Below are 18,324 nucleotides of genomic sequence, written 5' to 3'. Positions count from 1 at the left end.
GAGTTGGTGAAAACTAAAATGTATTCTTTAAGTTAAAGCTGTTTTTTGTTACAGTTCCACTAGTTCCTGAATTACAAACTGTGCATAGTGTTTAGCTGCTCTATAACTGTACAGTTGGCACCTCTTCAAGAGCTCTTTTGTGAACATTTACCTTTAAATGTCTGCAAGACAATGCATGTTTGATTTGATCCATCATTACAATAAAATACATTGTCACAATGGGCAACCGAACACCAAATTGCACTGCAGTTTAAGGTCACTTTGGTGTAAAAGCAAAGTGTACAACTTCCCAGATTTGCACCTTGGTGAATTGATTCAACACCTCCATTTAGAAGTATGCACCACATAAACACGTCATGAGGTCATAATCTCAGTCTTGAAACTATTTGACGTGTTTTCTTCGGCCTGTTCAGAGCGCTTTAACTTCTTTCAGCCTATTGTTTTGCCGTTAAGGCCGCCGACTTTACTGTTTTGGTTCAGTCCCTCTGCTCTTACGATCTTCTTTTCTGGCAGCTAGTTTCAGCAAAAAAGCTCAGATAACCCCAGTAAACTTACTTCACCAAAACACAAACAACCTCATCTGGTGCACGTAACTAGCTCTTCAACTGCAACACAGCTCAAGAACATTTCAAGGGCCATTTGCCCCTCTTCTTACTTTACACTCCTGGTCTGATTTTGCATGGTGGCCGGTGTGATCCCATCACATGATGGCTTTCAAATGTGTACAAACTGGTCGACACGCAGACGTCTGGAGCATTTAGATCCACTGGAGCGCTGCTACGAGGGCGGTTGCCCAACTCAAGGCCATTTTGGATGTAAAGTTTCTCTGGTATAGGCCATATGTTAGTCATTTTGTAGATATTTACATTTAGTGAAACTTGCAACATCAAACTCTTCAGATGGAGCTACCATGGTCAAAACATCACATCGTTGCCAAGTGAATATTATATCAGCTATACACTTTGAAGCTGGCAACTCAGAAATGAGCTTGTTTCTTTAAACCAGAGATTAGGATACTTTTTTTGTTTTAAAAACACAGACAATAAAGTTATTTAGTGGCTTACCAAAGAAGTCTGCCTATCAACTAAGTCACTTGACATGCTTTTTGTCTTATTAAATTAACTGTTTGTATAACACTCATCCTTTGTTTCTCAGCATGTTAATTCCTGACAGCACGGTTCACTTCAGCTATTAGGAGGCAGGCTGTGACGTCAGCTTGCCCGCTGGACGCATACTATAGTGCAGTAGGAGGACACACACAAACACACACACACACACACACACACACACAGACTGCCTGCTGACTATAATATTCCCCCAAATGAAACTACACCATGCGTTGTCTGCAAGGACCGGGAGGATAAACACACAGACAGATTCCGCGACAGACGTTGCTGCACTTTCCCAAATTGAAATCCCCCGTCAGACGTAGGGAGGGAATAGAGAGAGAGAGAGAGAGAGAGAGAGAGAGAGAGGGAGAGAGAGAGGGAGCAAGGAAGGAAGGGAGGGAGGGAGGGAGCGAGCGAGCGGGGGGACTGCAGAACATACAGGCTCTGGATGAATAACCATGGCAACAGCAGCAGCAGCAGCAGAAGCGGCGATATAAACATTGCAAACCGCGCATCCCTCCGCAAACAGCGGATCACTCAGTGAAGGCTGGACCCGAACCCTCTGCGGATATTACACTTCATCACTGCTAAGGTGAGGCTGTTTTGTCTCCATGTGACACCCTCCGTCTGCTGCTGTAGTCGGGTGGCTGTTTGTCTGAGTGTGTGTGTGTGTGTGTGTGTGTGTGTGTGTGGAGCACGAGACGAGCTCGTTGTTTTGCATTGCAGGAGGAGGAAGCTGCTCTGTGCTGCTGCTTGAGAGTGCTGACAGGCTGATTGAAGATGGGATTATATATTTTTTAAATATATTTTATACTTCTACTATGGCAGCTGAGGGTCTTTGCCGCACACAGTGAAGGCTGTGTGTCCTTGAGTAAATAGAAATAACACTCCACACTGATCAGTTCACAGAGCAAGAGAGGACAAATCTGAATAGCCTTTCAAAATAAAAGGTATTCAGAAACATGTGTATTCAAGCATCCTCGTGCTCAGAATGATCTAAATGAATGTGATATTATTGAGTTTAGATTGACAAACTAAGCTGGCCAGCGTGTGGCTTTTTGCAGATCTGCATCCGTTTGTCAACGCCGCTCCACAGGACAGTGTGTGCTGCTCATCGGCAGTAATTCACAGATTCTGTGAAGTCTGAACTCAGTCCCACACGCTGCTGTCTGAAAGGACCAAAGCGAGGCTCTCACTTCCAACACGAAACAGTGCTTGTGGTCCTGGCTGGCTGCGGAAACAGGGAGAGTAGAAGTAAACCACGAGGGGTTGAATAGATCCCAGTTAATGAGGTTGTTCGTGCTGTAGTGACGCTTGACTTCAGGCCCTTACGTTGCCGATGTAAACATCTCACATGGGGCAGAACCACACAAGACCATGGGAAAGTGCTAGCCTGGGTCGTTTTAATGATATGCCGTCTCCCTTTGTACTTTTTGGGGACCGATTCTTTATATATTTATACCAAATACATGCACACCGTGGCCAGCACTTGGTTATCATACAAACACATTAACGGTGAATCAGAGTAGTGAATAGTAGAAATAAAGAGTCTGCTTATGGTCTCGAGTGCAGATTGTGTTCTCCAGCAGCTCCATAAACGCTACAAAGGACTTCAGAGGTGGTGGATGTCGGATTTTCCTCTTGGTTACTTTATCTGCCCCCCTCCTCGTCTTTCTTTCTCTCTCTCTTTTTTTTTTTTTTTTCGCAGAACAGCTTTGATCAGAACAGAATCTCATTTGGAGGTAACAAGAATGCTGGTCACATCTTCTCAAAGTCATACTCTGACTCATTTAACTTGATCATTTCACTCTGCTTCTTTTTTTTGTCTGGCCTTTGCAGGGATTTGGCTCTTTGTCCTTTTCACAACAAAGAGCCTCATACAGCATCACGGAGGGTTTAAGCAAATGCTAGATTATTCTCTCACATGATTGCTGGCTCAGTTATTTCCTGGAGGGCACTCCACATATCCACTGTGCAGATTGCTTTTCATAAAAGTCTGACAGCCACATATAGATATAGATATATAAACATCAACATTATCGCAGTAACTCTGATTTGACACATGTTAATATCCTCAAAACACCTCAAAACCTAGACAGGAACTCTCAACACTTGTATGAATTATTGTTATTTCATTGCCTGAGAGGAGACCGCTGCTGTCACCCGTCACATGTCCCTTTATTTGGCGATAGCCTTGATTTCTGCCATTGTTCCCTGCAGAGAGACTGCAATGTTAATGAATGAAATAATGCTTGAGATTAATTTCCGGTCCTTTGAGCTGTGCACACATACAGCAGCTCCCAGGCAAGGCACACAGTGACTCTGAGTTACAGTCACACCTAGACGCCTACGTAGCCTGCAAAAATCACTGTGAACATGTTGGCTCTTCATCCTCCCCAAACCGAGATTGGAGACGTCAGTCAGCATTTCCCAACTGAGCCGACACCATCAGCAGCGGCTGGCAGGAGAGCGGGGAGCAGCTCGAGGGCAGCCAGGACTTTCACTTTTTCTACAAGGTTGTGGAATTACTGCAAACGCCAGCTATCCAAAATAAGCCAGCGTGTACATGTGTGTGGCCTGCAATAAATAATCAGACGGCAGATGGCTGTTTTGTAATGATTAGTGTTTAATGATTTGCTGCAGGGAGAAATTCAGATCGAGATAGTTTTGGAAAATGCACGAGCAGCAACTTCTGAGAATGGGCTCGGCTACAGGTTGCCTGTGTGGGGGACAGCAGCGTTGTGCAGCTAACTGAGCACAACTTGCGCTTTAAACTGGGATTTATATAACAAAAGAAAAGGTGAAGGCTTCAAGAAATCCCCTGCGAGGTAAACCATTGGTATTGGGGGAAAATGACTGTTCTTGATCAATCGCTTCATTAAAAGTAAGTGTTCTGTTCACATTGCTCAGCAGTCTTTCACGCAAACTGCAGCTTGAGACATTGAGTCACAGCTAAAATATCCGAAACAGCTCAATTACGGACATTTTGAAACAGATGAGACTGAAAAGGTGATATATTTCATAATCATAGGATGAATATAGCATCAAACAACAATATGCTAAGTAAAGACAGTGGAGTATTGTGCACCTGAGCAGAGAATGAAGTCCGATCCCTCCGAGTGTTTCATAATCAAAGCTTCTTCTTGCTTTGTTGACATTGCCGCGCCGGCCGTGCACGCTTTGAAAGCATGTTAGTGCACGTGAGAGTGCCCCACTTCCTATAGCTCGCAGTGGCTCATATAGCGGTTGTGAGTTAGACGGTTGTGAGTTGGTCAGGTAAACACCGTTGGCTCCGTCATTGCTTTTGCGGTTGTCTGTAATGATGGCGCCGTTAGCATCGTTAGCTTCAAGTTGCCGGCCCAACTGTCGCCATTTTGAGGGGCAACAAATGGACCGATTCTTGTAGTTAGCACCTTTAAAGGTAATCGAAAGTCCCTAAGATTTCAGATTAAGATTTGTGTCACATAGTTAAAGTAGTGGCATCTACATGTGCAGTATAATACTACAGGTATTCTGAGGGGCAGCAAATACTCATTGCTACATTGTCAGATACACACACATGCACACTCACACACATGAATACATACGAGCAACAAATGCATGTGTTGACAGTGCAGCCAAACAAACAGTTTGGGCAAGTGCAGGCATGTTTCAACCCAAGGGAATGGCCACTGGCATTGAAACTACTCTCTAGAAAGAAACACTTTGAGATGTTACTTCAACCATCAAACGTGTCAAAAATAGGTTCGGATTTAATGAAAATTAAAAAGTCTGACAATCTTTTTAGGTTCTTAGCTGCTCAACTATTTTCTGTATGATTTATTTAAAGTAGAGCAGTAATTACAAGGAAATTCCCCCCAAAAATATTATAAAAGCAACACGACTAACTAAACATTATCTATTTGCTTTTTAATTAATTCAGTTTTTCTTTCCGGGAAAGAATTATCGAAACAACATGCAATTTTAATTTTTATGGATTTATACTATAGACCAACATAAAGGTCTACGTTTCAAAGCCCTGTAAAATCCTGATGGGGGAAACATTGGGACCTGGATGAAAGAGTCTAAAAATAGACTTGCTGCTATCAGCTCTGAAAAGATTTGTATTTGTAAAATGCAGCCTGGATAAGGGGTCCGATAATCTAGATTATTCTTTCTCTGTCAACAAAGAATTTATCTCCCTCACTCTGAGTAGCTCGAAGGAAAAAGTTCAAAATAAAACACATTTGGGATTAATTTGGTTAAATATTACTGTGAATCTTAACAAGGCAATAATTAGCGGAGGGGCTGAGCGCTACAGAGGAACACATTCATTGTTAGTTTTGGTCTTTTTGTGGGATTTATTGACAATATAAAAATCATAACTCCACGCTGTAACAAAGACATTGTGTTATGCTGCAGTTGACGCGTTGTCTCGTCGTGATCATCATTGTCGTCAATGGAAACAGTGAATCCTACGTCGATGTTCGACAGCTGTATGCCTTTGAATCCGTAAGCGTGGGCGTTTTGATCTCCGCCTCGCTGATTTGATTAACTTATTGATGTGCACACAGCCTGGGTGCTCGATCCTTATAATGTAGATTGTTTTGATAGGAACGGAAGTATATTAAGTCCCAATAGTCCCTGGACTGTGAGCTTCGATTTAATCAAACAGTATTCGTTCTGCTCCTTGCTGCCTAACACATCACTGGAGAAGCTAGCAGCTCTTTTTTGTCTAACCTCTGAGGCAGCAGATAACTAGGACTTTGGCTCACAACTCAGTGAATTAAGGAAGCAGGGATGCAGCTTCGGCTGCTTAGTCAACGCTGAAGAAGTCACAAGATGTACATACTCTGGTGTCTCTCAGTCTCACATCAACTCACTTGCAATTGGCCCGCGGCATTGTGGTGAAAGCCTTCATTTGTGGTCACCATGACACACACACACACGCGCACACACACACAAAGCAAACACACACACACGCGCTCTGAGCTGCAAGTGTGTCAATGTGACACGACATGCAGAGTCAGCAAGAGGAGGCAACAGAAACTCTTCAGGCTTTTTGCAGCAGTGGCCGGCTAACGTGCTGCGTTTAAGAAGGTTACTGTGTTTCTCAGGACTGCGTCACTGCGCTGCCCGTTTAGTTTTTGTTCATGTTTCACCTTTTAATTCTCCTCTACGCTGCTGGTTTTATTTGGCAGATGTTCTCTGAAGATTTACCGGCCTTTATTTCTCTACTCTTGGCAAGATTCCTATGATACATCTTATCAGCATGAGCAAGGTGGAGGAGAGCGTTGCTCTGCCAAATGAGAGGACAGATTTGAAGCAACACATTAAATTCTGGTGCCGGAAAGACAACACTGCAATACATGTCTCTGGCAAATAAAGCGCAGGCCGAAAACCAACCTTTGCCAAAGTAAACCCAATTCTTCACTTGACAACTGTTTCAGAGCAAATTAAATATTGTAGTTACTGTCGTTAAACAAGGTTGGCATGCTCACTGATCATATAAATACATACCTGTATCAACACTACCGAGACAGAAGACGGGGCCTAGAAAACAATGAGGCCACGCCAACAGGTGCTTTTTATAATGTGGCCTTGGTTAGGGAATTGTTTGGGGTAGGAGCCGGTTTTCGGGCTGCGTTCACAAACACTACACCCTATGCTGCGTTCACTACTTTGGGCGCGTTATCCACCGCACTGGCATGTTGAAAACCAGGGAACACGCCACACATGTAATTTTACAATAAATAAAAAACCCTTTGGAACAAGAACACCAGCCTCTGCTCTTAGCTGATGGCTAATGTGCTTTCAAAGATGCTAACTTTTTGTCAATAGGAAATGTTTCTTTAGCCTCAGTTTTTTAGCACAATGTCATATGTAGCCATTGAAAACTATAGACTACTTTTAAATGATTCACGTTGAAAATCAAGTCAGCTGAGACATTAAAAGTTCACCCGGAGACAGTGCTTTGGACCAATCAATGGCGCTCATGTGACTTATTAGCTAGCTAGCTAAAGGCCACAGTTGGAAGACTGGTGGTAGGCCGACTCACATGCTATCTGCAGACTGGAGCGTACTGTAATGAGCAGTAACTTTTACATTCTAGTAGCAGCGTCTAAACGTCTCACAATACCTCGTATCTGAGCTCTGGCTCTGTCTTGATGAATCTTCCCAGTAAAAAGAAGGTGGACTGAAACAGTAACATGTTTAGTAGCCCGCTACGCTAAGGACCGGTCGCAATGCACAAGGGAAGTTGCACTTCAAAAAGGTGTTTCACAGCGATGACACTTGTGTGACATGTGTGGTCCACCATCCTCTCTCTCTCTTTGAGACGACTTAACACTTCAACACGGCCACGTGGTGGGGATTGTGTTTCAATGAGCGTTTATTGGAGACACTCTACTGTTAAACTGTGTCAGTGTTTCATCTTCTTTTATTTGGCAGCTCAGTTTCTTACTGCGTCTCACCTTCCTTTGAACGCTGCCGAGTCCACGACTTTGTTTTCACCGACTGTGGTCGTGTTTTGGACGTGCGGTGGAGTCACTGAGCTTCAATCGCCGCTAATGGAAAACATCGCTGACTCAGGTGTTGATGGAGCTCCGGCGAGCCTGGGATATGTTGATCAGGGTCTTTTAGACACATGCATTTGCAAAGGTCTAATGCATTAGACATATAGAGAGTAAATACTCCATATGTCTAATATCTAAACCCTAATCTTAAGGGTTAATAACTGTGTGTGTGCATTTTTCCTTCAATAAGATCAAGCGCTTCAGTGCCGCATGTGATCACATGAAAAGGTTTCCGATAAAACCCAACTAAAAGCAGACGACAGGTAAATACACCAGCAACAGGCTGAAGACATTGCATTTGACAAATCAGCATTTTTTATGTGCAAATGGGAACCTGCACCACAGATTGTTTGTGTGTATAACACAGAGCACACTTTGGTATACCTTAGTCCCTTAAACACAGACATTAAACAAAACAAATGACTAATAAATGTAAAAAGCAGATTACATGTCATCCTTATGTTTTGCAGGTATTTGATTTCTGATAATAAAGACATATATTGAAGCAGCAGAACTATCCAGTGCATAGTTATAATCCTAACTATACAGGTAATAATACCAGTGCACCTGAGGGCTGACATTGACCGTAATAATAGCAGCTGACCTCAAATCTGCTCAGACCATCCCTTATTAGGACAGATGCAACACGAGAGAGCCGCTGCACCTGCATTTCCTCTGGAATAATGAAGTAATAAGGGGGATGTTTATTTCCTCCTTTAACAGGGATGGTGATGATGTTCACGAGGTGTCCGTCTTGAGAGAGTCCGTTCTGTATGAGTCATCACCTCAGCAAACAGAGAGGAACACTGTGAGCTGGTTTTAGAGATGTCATCCGTTTCTGCCTCTTGCTTATTGTGTTTCTTCTCTTTTGACAGGTGATGAGTGGGATTGTATCATGTCTGAAGTACAGGGAACACTGGAGTTTTCTGTAGAGTTGCACAAGTTTCACAATGTGGATCTCTTTCAAAGAGGGTAAGCAATTTATTTATTTTTGGCAGATATTACAATTCCAGAGTCATGATATTTGTTTATATTACTTGCTTCACGACCGCCAACTCAGCATATTTGTGTTGAACGCTGACTCATGACACATTTTATTAATATCTGTCTGTTTAAAAAAAAATCTTTTAACTTTTTGTACCTGATCAAAAAAGATTCAAATGAATTCAGAACTTCAATTTGCAATGAAAGCGGTTCAATGACTTTTGCTCCCTCAGCCAACACTGGAAGAGATTACAAACAAATATTTAGCAGTTCACGAGCATGGAAATATATCCCTCCAGATAAACTTTGATTATTGATGAAATAATTGCTTTGACTTAATATAAAATGCATGATCCCTCCAACCGATTAAAACATTGTTTATCTGCACACACTGCGATGGAAATAGATTAAAAAAAAGATGGATGAATACTAATGAAAATATGCCACGTCTTAAAATGATGAAGGTACAATATAATATAGAGTAATTTAAGGTCTACTCAGTACATTTGTCTCACTCTCACTGAAAAAAAGAAAAACACAAATTGTCCAACTTCTATCCGTGCTGGATGTTGTCAGGCATGTCTGAGAAATACCCATAATCCCCAGCAAATGTATGTCAGGACATCAGGGGGTTTAACGAGATGTCGGTTTACAAATCAGCATGGGGTGAATGTGCTTGTTATTAACATTCAGACCACAGATTAACCCTGAAAGTCAAAACGCAGTATATTTGATTGACATGGAGTTGGGACAAGAACCGTTTTTGGCATCGACCTGACCAAATACAAATATTATGCCATAAAAAATGTAGGATTTCTGTGAACATGGTACGTAGTATACGTTTTGCATCAACAAAAACAACTGTAGTTTCTAGAAGAAATCGTCACACTTAGCTAACCTGAGCTAAAACTACATTTACTGGCAGATTTTCTTCCCCTGGCTGTTATCTGTAATTATTAAAAAATAGCAATTTGTCTAAAATCAGATCAGCCAGGGTCGTTGTTCGGTCAGCCGTTGGTTTGTTATTCCACATGAGTAAATGAGGCAGCAGCTCGATTAAACCATGATAGAGAAATGAAACAAAACAGTAAGAACAATTCTAAATCAATTTCTTTAAGGCCTGTTTAATTAAATATGAATAGCAATAGTAGACGACAGCTACAAATACAGAGATAGACGACATTTAATCTCTATAAACTAGAGATAATCATAATAAAGTACTTTTCAAAACATATTAGCGTGTGTGTGTGTGTGTGTGTGTGTGTGTGTGTGTGTGTGTGTGTGTGTGTGTGTGTGTGTGTGTGTCTTCTTCACATTAGTGCAGCATCTGCATTTTCCTCATAATCATCATCTAATTATTTTGGGGAGAGGGGTAAAATAATCAAGGGCCAAAAATGGAGCATAACAAGTCTGCCATCTGTTTTTGTAGGCCAGCGCTCACCTGAGGATGGCAACACAATGAACACATGATAAAGAAACAACACATTTAAACAGAACGCGCTCTGCCAATCAGTGTGAATAATATCTGGAACTAAAACGAGTACAATTTAAATGTGTACTTTTCCAGTTGAGTTTTTCATAATAATCTGTGACATTAAAAAAGGGCAATGTTGATCCTGCTGGGTTGCTGCAGGAAGATTAAAACCTCTCGTCGGATGCCGGCTTTATCAAAATGATTCTCCCTCTCCTAAAGGGATGGGCTGGAGCTTAATCACGCTAATCCCTTCAGCTGAGTGCACTAATATGTTTGTTGGTACCAGTTGCCATACCATTAAGTATGCCAGACACATATGTAGTATGTCCTCATATATATATATATTTATGTCAATTTAGTATGCCAAAAACACCATGCATGTCCCACTGTATTTGTTCCCGTTTTACAGGATGTAAGTCAACATACTTTGGTATATACTTTGGTCTGATTATTTCGACCCACAATCCTCAAGAGGGTCAAAGGTTAAAGGTTAAAGGTGCACTATTATCCCAGCGTAGTTTGTCCCAACAGAAGACTGCATGGGAGAGTATTTACTTCAGCTTCAGTGAAAGTGAGAAGAAAAAGCTTGGGCTTTGTTCCAGGTTTCTACCTCTCTTCATTCTCCCCGTTAAAGTTTTTCTCCTTCAGGGATTTTTTCCTGATCCGATGTGAGAGGATGTGCACGGATTGTAAAGCCCTCTGAGGCACATTTGTGATTCTGGGCTCTACAAAATGAAATGAAATGAATTTGGAAAACCGAGCTGTGGACACTAAACAGAATTGGGTCCCAACGTAAAGACGAATGAGGCTGGTTCAGTGACCGGAGCATCTCACCACGCGGCAGCGCGATTACTGAAATCAATACGGACCCCCAGTACCAGACCAAGGGGCCATGCAGCTGCACACTTTGAAGGGCCCGGTGGTGCACTGATTGCACTGAGAGAACTGATTGAATCTGCATTCGATGTAAAAGAAGCCAATGACACGATTAGTTTTCAACCAATAGAGACAAAGTTAGAGTCTTGGATCACTTCAGATACTTGAATTATGAATCCAGCTGCGTTTTCTTCAGCTGCATCACTTTATTTTGCCAAAAAATGTAAATGTTTGATTGTCATCTCACTTGATATATAGTACATACCAAAAGGAATGTAATAGATCTGTTTCTTTTAAAGTAAATAATACTGTAGTTTATTGAAAATGCAGTCAATAAAGTCAATAAAACCTTCGCTTTGAGAGGTTAGAGGATTAGTTTCTGACCAGTTACTGGCACTGAGTTGACCTATTTCATTCCGTAAACACTCCTTATTTATTCGTCAACCTCCAAAACCTTTTTGTTTCTGCGTATAGGATGTGATGACTGCGTTTACAGCCGAGGCTCCGGCCCCTCAGATTTACACAAAGCTGCTTTGACTTAAACTGTCAAAGTGACCTTTTTTAAAGACATGTTTCTTCCATCGCTGTCTGGTCTGGAACGTCCTGTAAATAATCCTCATGTACGCCGGTGAGAACGTTCTCTGTGACTTACTTTTGAAGCTGACATAACCTCTTTTTCTTGGGTTCAATACATTTTGTTTTATCTCCGCATGTTTGCTCGTACTGTAGAATTATAACACCAGCTCCTATCCCATGCACCGTGCGTTACACTTCACAGCTTTTAAATAGAGGTACATTATTATGTCTTTTCCATTATTAATAACCATTCAGCCTGTAAACCCTTTAATATTTCAGCAGCATCTGTACAATTCATGGCTGATGACATCGTTAAATTGTGGTCCATGACTTAAAGAGTATTTCTGATGCTTGAAATCTGAATGTTTTAACTTGACAGAGCGTCCTGTGTTCCATCTAGAGATGACACTGATGTGTATTTCAGTCAGGAAACAGATTGTTTCCCTGAGACTTGTCTCCCTGTTTTGAGACTAAATTCACTTTTTCACAGGAAGCGCTCCTGAATCCAGTCGGCTTTATATTGGAATGTGTGATATTTGAAGAAATACTAGTTCAAAATATAATGAATGCATTTTCCAAGGCACGTCTGTGACCCTGAGAAGAGTTTCAGTGGAGCACCAGCCCCCCGGCACACATTCAGCTCTGGTGTCAACTGCAGTCGTCAGTGAAACATGTCCACCCAGAGCAGGTGACTCATGGCCAACCTGAAATGTGAAATATCTGTGAAACAGCATGGCGTGTAAATACCCTGGAGATGGAAAACCAGACTCTGGCAGCCTCCTCCTCTTCCCTTTCGTTTGCCGTACGAGACGTGATGGAGAACGCTGGACACTTCTCACCTTGTGTATTTTCCGGTGGCGGGCCGCACGGCTCTCAGACTCATGGTGCATTCGCACCAGACGCGTCGAGATTTTTCTCGACACGCGTGAAAAAAAAAGTGTGTTCACACCAAAAGCAGCATGACTAATCGCGGCGCCACAAAGGGGGCGTGGCTTATCTCATGTTTGAAGCTGTTGTGTTTGTGTCCTCTCCCACAGCTTCTACCAGGTACGCGCCGGGCTGAAGGTCTCACCTCGAGTCCCACACAGGCTCATAGTGACGACGCAAGACAATGCAGGTACGGTCAGGGGAAGGGTGTGTGTGTGACATCACACACACACACACACACACACACACACACACACACACACACACATTTCTAGAGAACATATTTCACCAGTCAGAAAACACTGTCCTTATTCTTGTCTGCAGATACAATCTCAATTTGTGATATCAGTTTTCAGCGATAACAGTTTGCTGCCCTTTTTCTTGAGTGTTTTTGCAGTCTTTTGTCTTTATTTGAGTCTCTTTGTGTTTTATTTGCATCTTCTTGTGTATCTTTTAGCAGTCTTGTGATTCACAAAGTTGTTGTTTTGCATCTTTTAGATTATGTTGCATCATTTAGTGGTTGTTAGTGTCTCTTGGCAGTCAAATAGGAGTCGTTTTCTAATCTCTTTAATCATTTTTCATTATTTTCTGATTCTTAATGGTCTTTTTGCAGTCGATTTGAGTCAAATAGGGGTCGTTTTTACCGCCTCTTTTTGGTCTCGTTGCATCCTTTCGTGGTTGTTTAGCATCTTTTTGCAGTTTTGTGATCGACAAATTAGTTGCTTTGCATCATTTTGGTCATTTTGCATCCTTTTGTGGTCGTTTAGCGTCTTTTTGTAGCCGTTTTGAGTCACATCGTAGTTGTTTTGAATCTTTTTGAAGTGTCAAATGTCACCTAAAACCTGAACATCACAGCACATGTGCCTGTGTCCCGCAGGCCCAAGACTTATATATCAGAGACGATATCTAAGTACATTTACATTCAGCAATACAAGCTTTAAAGGTGTTTTTTTCAAATGTAATTATTACATTAGCTTGATTTAAAAGTGAAGCTCCGGTTTGAACTGCTTGTGTTTTGGCACAGTGATCCGTGTCCAAAGGGGACCGAGCGTGAGAAAACTCTCTTGACACTCTTTTCATGACCGCAGTAAACGTCTGAATTACACACACGGCGTTGTTCACGCTGGTGTTCGAGGTGTACGTGAGAACAGTTATGTTTAACACCGTGTTCAGTCGTAAACTACATGGTAGCATGAGCATCATTTTAAAGTATGTGGAATATTGACCTTCTCTGGATTGTAGTAATCTCAAACTTGTGCCTTAATGTCTTGGCTGTGTTTTATGGTGGCGGTTTAAACTATGGAAGTCCATTTCCGCCGGTAAAATGTTTGTTTTTTTCCAGAAAAAAAGTAATAATTATGAGATAGGAAGTCAAAATAATGAGATAAAAAGTCCAAATTATGATTTCTTTTTTCTTTTTTACTTCCTTTTATCTGGTGAAAAAAAAATCCATTGCCAGTGAAGCGCATGCACACTTACTACCGAATACTCTGGACTTTCTATCTCATAACTATGACTTTCTATCTCATCATTTCAACTTTCTATATCATAATTTTACTTTCTATCTCATTTTATCTTTTTTTAAAATTATTTTACTGCCAGTAATGGGCTTCCATACGGGAGCTTCAGTTAGACATAACTAAGGCTAATAGTGAAATACACATAATGCCAGAGTAAAATAAAACAACATATACTTACTGCGGGTAAAAGCCCAAAAGGAAAAAATAACCAAATAGATGTCTTTATTATAATTAACTGTGCGCAGTAAATGAATCTATGGGTGTGTTTGGGCCATCGTCTTAGTCATAGCTCTGCATCAGAGGATGGGTGTGTGTATGGGAGTGTTATGGCTCTTGTCTCAGTGATTTAACACATTTGTTTGTCTCTGGGTTGAACATTGACTGACTCACTCTGCAGAAAGTCTTGCCTCTCATATCATTCAAAACCAAACAGTGACAAGACTATTTTTCTTTTGTTTCAAACATAATTAAATTTCAGATTTTAAAACCAGTGTAACTTATTGATGTAATATCCTGTGATCTTTCCTTTTTTTGTGTCTGCGCTGTCTCAAGATATTTGCACATCGTAAAACAAATAAAACTCTATTAGATTTTCTGCACTAAAGTAGGAAGATTTGTCCTTTGATTCTAATAAAGAGGGAATTAGGACTCAAGAGAATGGGCTTAAAGCACATAAAACACATAGACGGCTAATCTTAAAATGCTGTTCTTCAAAGAAATTAATAACAGATCAGTATGCATACATTTGTGGCCAGACTATTAACATGCAACTAATGATCCTTTGCAAATCCTCTCTTAATTAAAATACTGTAGATAACCAGCGACAAAACCAACCAACAAGATAAACGGGGAATCTCAACAGCACTTCACTCCATGCGTTAATTCCTAAATACAATTACGAGCAGAGTGTGTAATGATGAAAGATTCCTCGCATGTTGCGTCCTCTTTTGTATTCGTAGGATGTGACGCAGCTTCTGAACCTTCCCCAGCGTTAAAATCTGGATCTCTGGCATTGCAGAAAGCTGTTTCACGGGCAATACTGATTCGCTGTAATAACGGCTATTTTTAGCTTGTCATGACTCGAGCGCCGTGCGTGCGTGTGTGTGTGTGTGTGTGTATGTGTGTGTGACTTGGCTGTGCTTGTGAGGACCTAATCCTAACAGTGTAGCCTACTATCCTTGTAAGGACATTTTGGATGGTCCTGAATATGATCTCCGGCCCAGTTCCAGGTTGTATTAAGGCCGAGCTTTCGGTTTTAAGCATGCAGATCCGGTGGTTCAGGTAGAAGGAGATAATGCGTCAGTTTAAATGTTCTCACAGCAGAACCAACGTGTGGTCTGTGTGTATGTGTGTGGCGGCAAGGACATAACCGATTGTGAGGGCGGCGTGTCTCAGTCTGAGATGTGACAGTGATTCATGTAATTTCAAGTTGAGGAAAACAGTGACAGGAATTTCTATTACCGTTTGAGTTAATTAACGGATGGCGAGGAATCCTAAATAGATGAAATAGGAATATATGGCGATGGAAGTTCAGGAAGCTGGCTCTCAGTCGCCTATTGTTCGAGTGGCATGTCCTGAAGGTGCAGATTAACATGAGGTCAGGTGAGGAAGAGAAGGGGAGAGCAGAGTCCAGCTGCAGGAGGAGGTTTTCTTATCAGGCATTGCATCAATACAATACTTATTCATTTTACCAATTGTTTTAAATCATCCAGCCAAATGTGAAGGACACTGACCTTGAGTGAGTCAGCAGCTCAAGCAAACATCTAGCACGAAACTATTTTATAAACACTTATTGTAACAATTTATCTAAACCCTACTTGACATTATTGGCTTTCTTTGCCCATTAAAACTCTGTAACTAGCTGCTTAGCACCAAACAGCAGATAAAAGATACTGTCGTCCATTGCAAGTTGGTGGAGATTTACATTCCACTACATTTAGATGTACAATATTACTATATTTCCTTTGCAGATGTTATAATCTCAACTCTATAAACAAGGTCATTTATACTAAAACCGCTTTAAAGAAATGCAGCCAATTTCTAATCCGCCGACTGCAACCCTGTATGTATATGCAATAGTATATTTGGCAAATAAGGAACACTGCAGCGTGGTTTTCTTATGGTAATTGGGAGGCTGCAGCCCTCTCCTCTGCAGCTCCCTCCACAAGGTCATGCATTCAGTCCACCTCGCAGGCTGGATCCCGAGCATCAATGCAGCAGCCGGCTCTCCAGCCAGCACGAGGAAAACACATTCATCACACACGGACACAGGAAATGCTAATAATTCACTGTGTTCTCTGCGAAAGTGTATGCTTGACATTTCAATTGTCTGTGGGCCCTCTGACAGATGCATTGTGTGAGAAGGATCCCGCCGCACACTCATCATCTGAAGCATTTAATGACTGTGATTCACGCACAAAAACACGGCGGTTTTCCAGTCAGAGTGTGAACAGGGAGAACTGGATTGTAGTTTAAGGAGACTGAGGACTGAGAGGCTGAGATACTTCCTCTTATTAGTACCACGAAGAGCAATGCTACGTTGAGAGTTGTGTGTTTTTGTAGGATTGTTGCATAGGCAGTGACAAGCAGACACACACTCGTACACACAGCAGACGTAGAGCATCAGAGGCTGTCGGCTTATTATTTTCTGCACAGACTCACTGTGGCTGAAGCTTAAGGGCATTTCAGCAGGTTTTAATACATGGGTTGTTATAACTCCCCAAAACCTGCGAGAGCTGCAGTATAACACGTCAGAACCATCAGAACCGTCAGAACCGTCAGAACCGTCAGAACCGTCAGAACCGTGTGCGTTTCATGTATTCTTCTTATGTCGAACTCAACGTAAACATAAATGGGATTACTAAAATGTATTCTGAATACATTGATATCCAATGAGAACAAGACGAGCATGGGAAGAATGTTGAACAATGCTAACATGTTCATGGCACTAGAAAATACACTAAATACACAGTGCGTTGACCACACACAGTCAATGTTAGTTAATCAGCTGATATTTGTCACATGAGGTTGACTTCCTGTTGCTAAAAGCTGAATAATACCCTAAGAGTGCAAAGTAAACTCAAAGTATCTGACTTCTGGATGGCGTTGAAGCCTTGAGTTTGGCTTTGTGGCCGCCGCCATCTTTGTTTTTTGGTACCAGAAGTGACACGAGAGGGCGAAGCAAAGTGCAACTGAACATGGAATTGGCCATTTTTAGGTGACGGAAATGTACACTTTATACCATCATTTACTAACTACATTGTATTGAAGAAGACGTAAAACTAAACTGAAACCTCAAACTCGTTTATAATGTTGACTGAGGTCATAAATTAAGCAGGGGCATTTTCTCATCGACTTCTCTACAATCTGACTGCTTTTTGCGCCCAAAAGAGAAATATTTAAGCCACATGCTCCTTGGCTTCACTTCTCAGAAGTCTGGACTTGCTAGAAATGCCTAACAAATTTCACACATCTTCATGAAAAGAACCGGTGGGGGCTTTTACTTTGAAATCTGTTAGGGCTCGATTGAGTCAATTTGCCAGACACACAAGGGCAAGACCCATATCAGACATCTATCTCTGGCATCCTGAAGTGTATTCTGAGTGTTGGAGCCCCTCACAAATACGTATAAGTTAATGATAATTCCTTCAGTTTTTATGGGGTCTCAAAAAGGTACCACCTCTGTGCCTCAACTGAAGTCAACTGAACTTATTCATATTTTATTGTGTAACCTTTATATACAAATGCTGCTGTCGCGAAAAAAAAATCCCTTGCGTGTCTAAGTATCCATCTATCCATGTATCTATCCACCGACCTACCTACTTATCTATCTATCTATCTATGCCGCACATTATAATACATACAACTACAGCTTCTGTATTGGACTACATTATCCAGTCACCCTGCTGCTTTCCCCTCGTATGCAACATCATTGCTATCAATGTCGAAGCCGAGATCTCGACACCGCATCTCTCTTCTCGAGGTCTTAATACTTGAGCTCTCTGGGCACACGGTGTAACGTTTAATCAATCCCGTAAAACAAACTGGCATTCAAAGGAAGTACAGCACGTGTGAGTGTGTGAAAGTAGCGAGGGCTAATGCAGCTTCATTGATTTAGTCACTGTGGCCTCACTGGAGGGTGGGGGGAGCACCTGGGGGGAATTATTTATGTTAATTCCTGCGCAGTTTACAGTCTCTAATCCACCGAACTCGTGTGTCTGCAGACAGTGGGGTGGGAAACCAGAACACACACACACACACACACACACACACACACACACACACACACACACACAAGGAGGACG

General features: G+C 41.7%; 1 protein-coding gene across 1 annotated transcript in view; it reads left to right on the top strand.

Moving 5' to 3' along the window:
• Nucleotides 1-1,561: 1,561 nt before the first annotated feature.
• fam135b (family with sequence similarity 135 member B) overlaps nt 1,562-18,324 on the top strand; it is a 40,681-nt gene continuing 23,918 nt past the window's right edge. Inside the window, exons 1-3 of the mRNA XM_068575577.1 lie at nt 1,562-1,701; nt 8,539-8,635; nt 12,611-12,690. Of these exons, the coding sequence (XP_068431678.1) occupies nt 8,559-8,635; nt 12,611-12,690 (157 nt within the window). The 5' untranslated portion in view covers nt 1,562-1,701; nt 8,539-8,558. The remainder of the gene's footprint in view (nt 1,702-8,538; nt 8,636-12,610; nt 12,691-18,324) is intronic.

This window comes from Clinocottus analis, unplaced genomic scaffold (genome assembly GCF_023055335.1).
Source record: "Clinocottus analis isolate CAN_PGR_092001 unplaced genomic scaffold, fCliAna1.0.p SCAF_14, whole genome shotgun sequence".
NCBI lineage: Eukaryota > Metazoa > Chordata > Actinopteri > Perciformes > Cottidae > Clinocottus > Clinocottus analis.
Note: the sequence above shows the minus strand (reverse complement) of the source record. Positions and strands in the feature narration are given on the sequence as shown.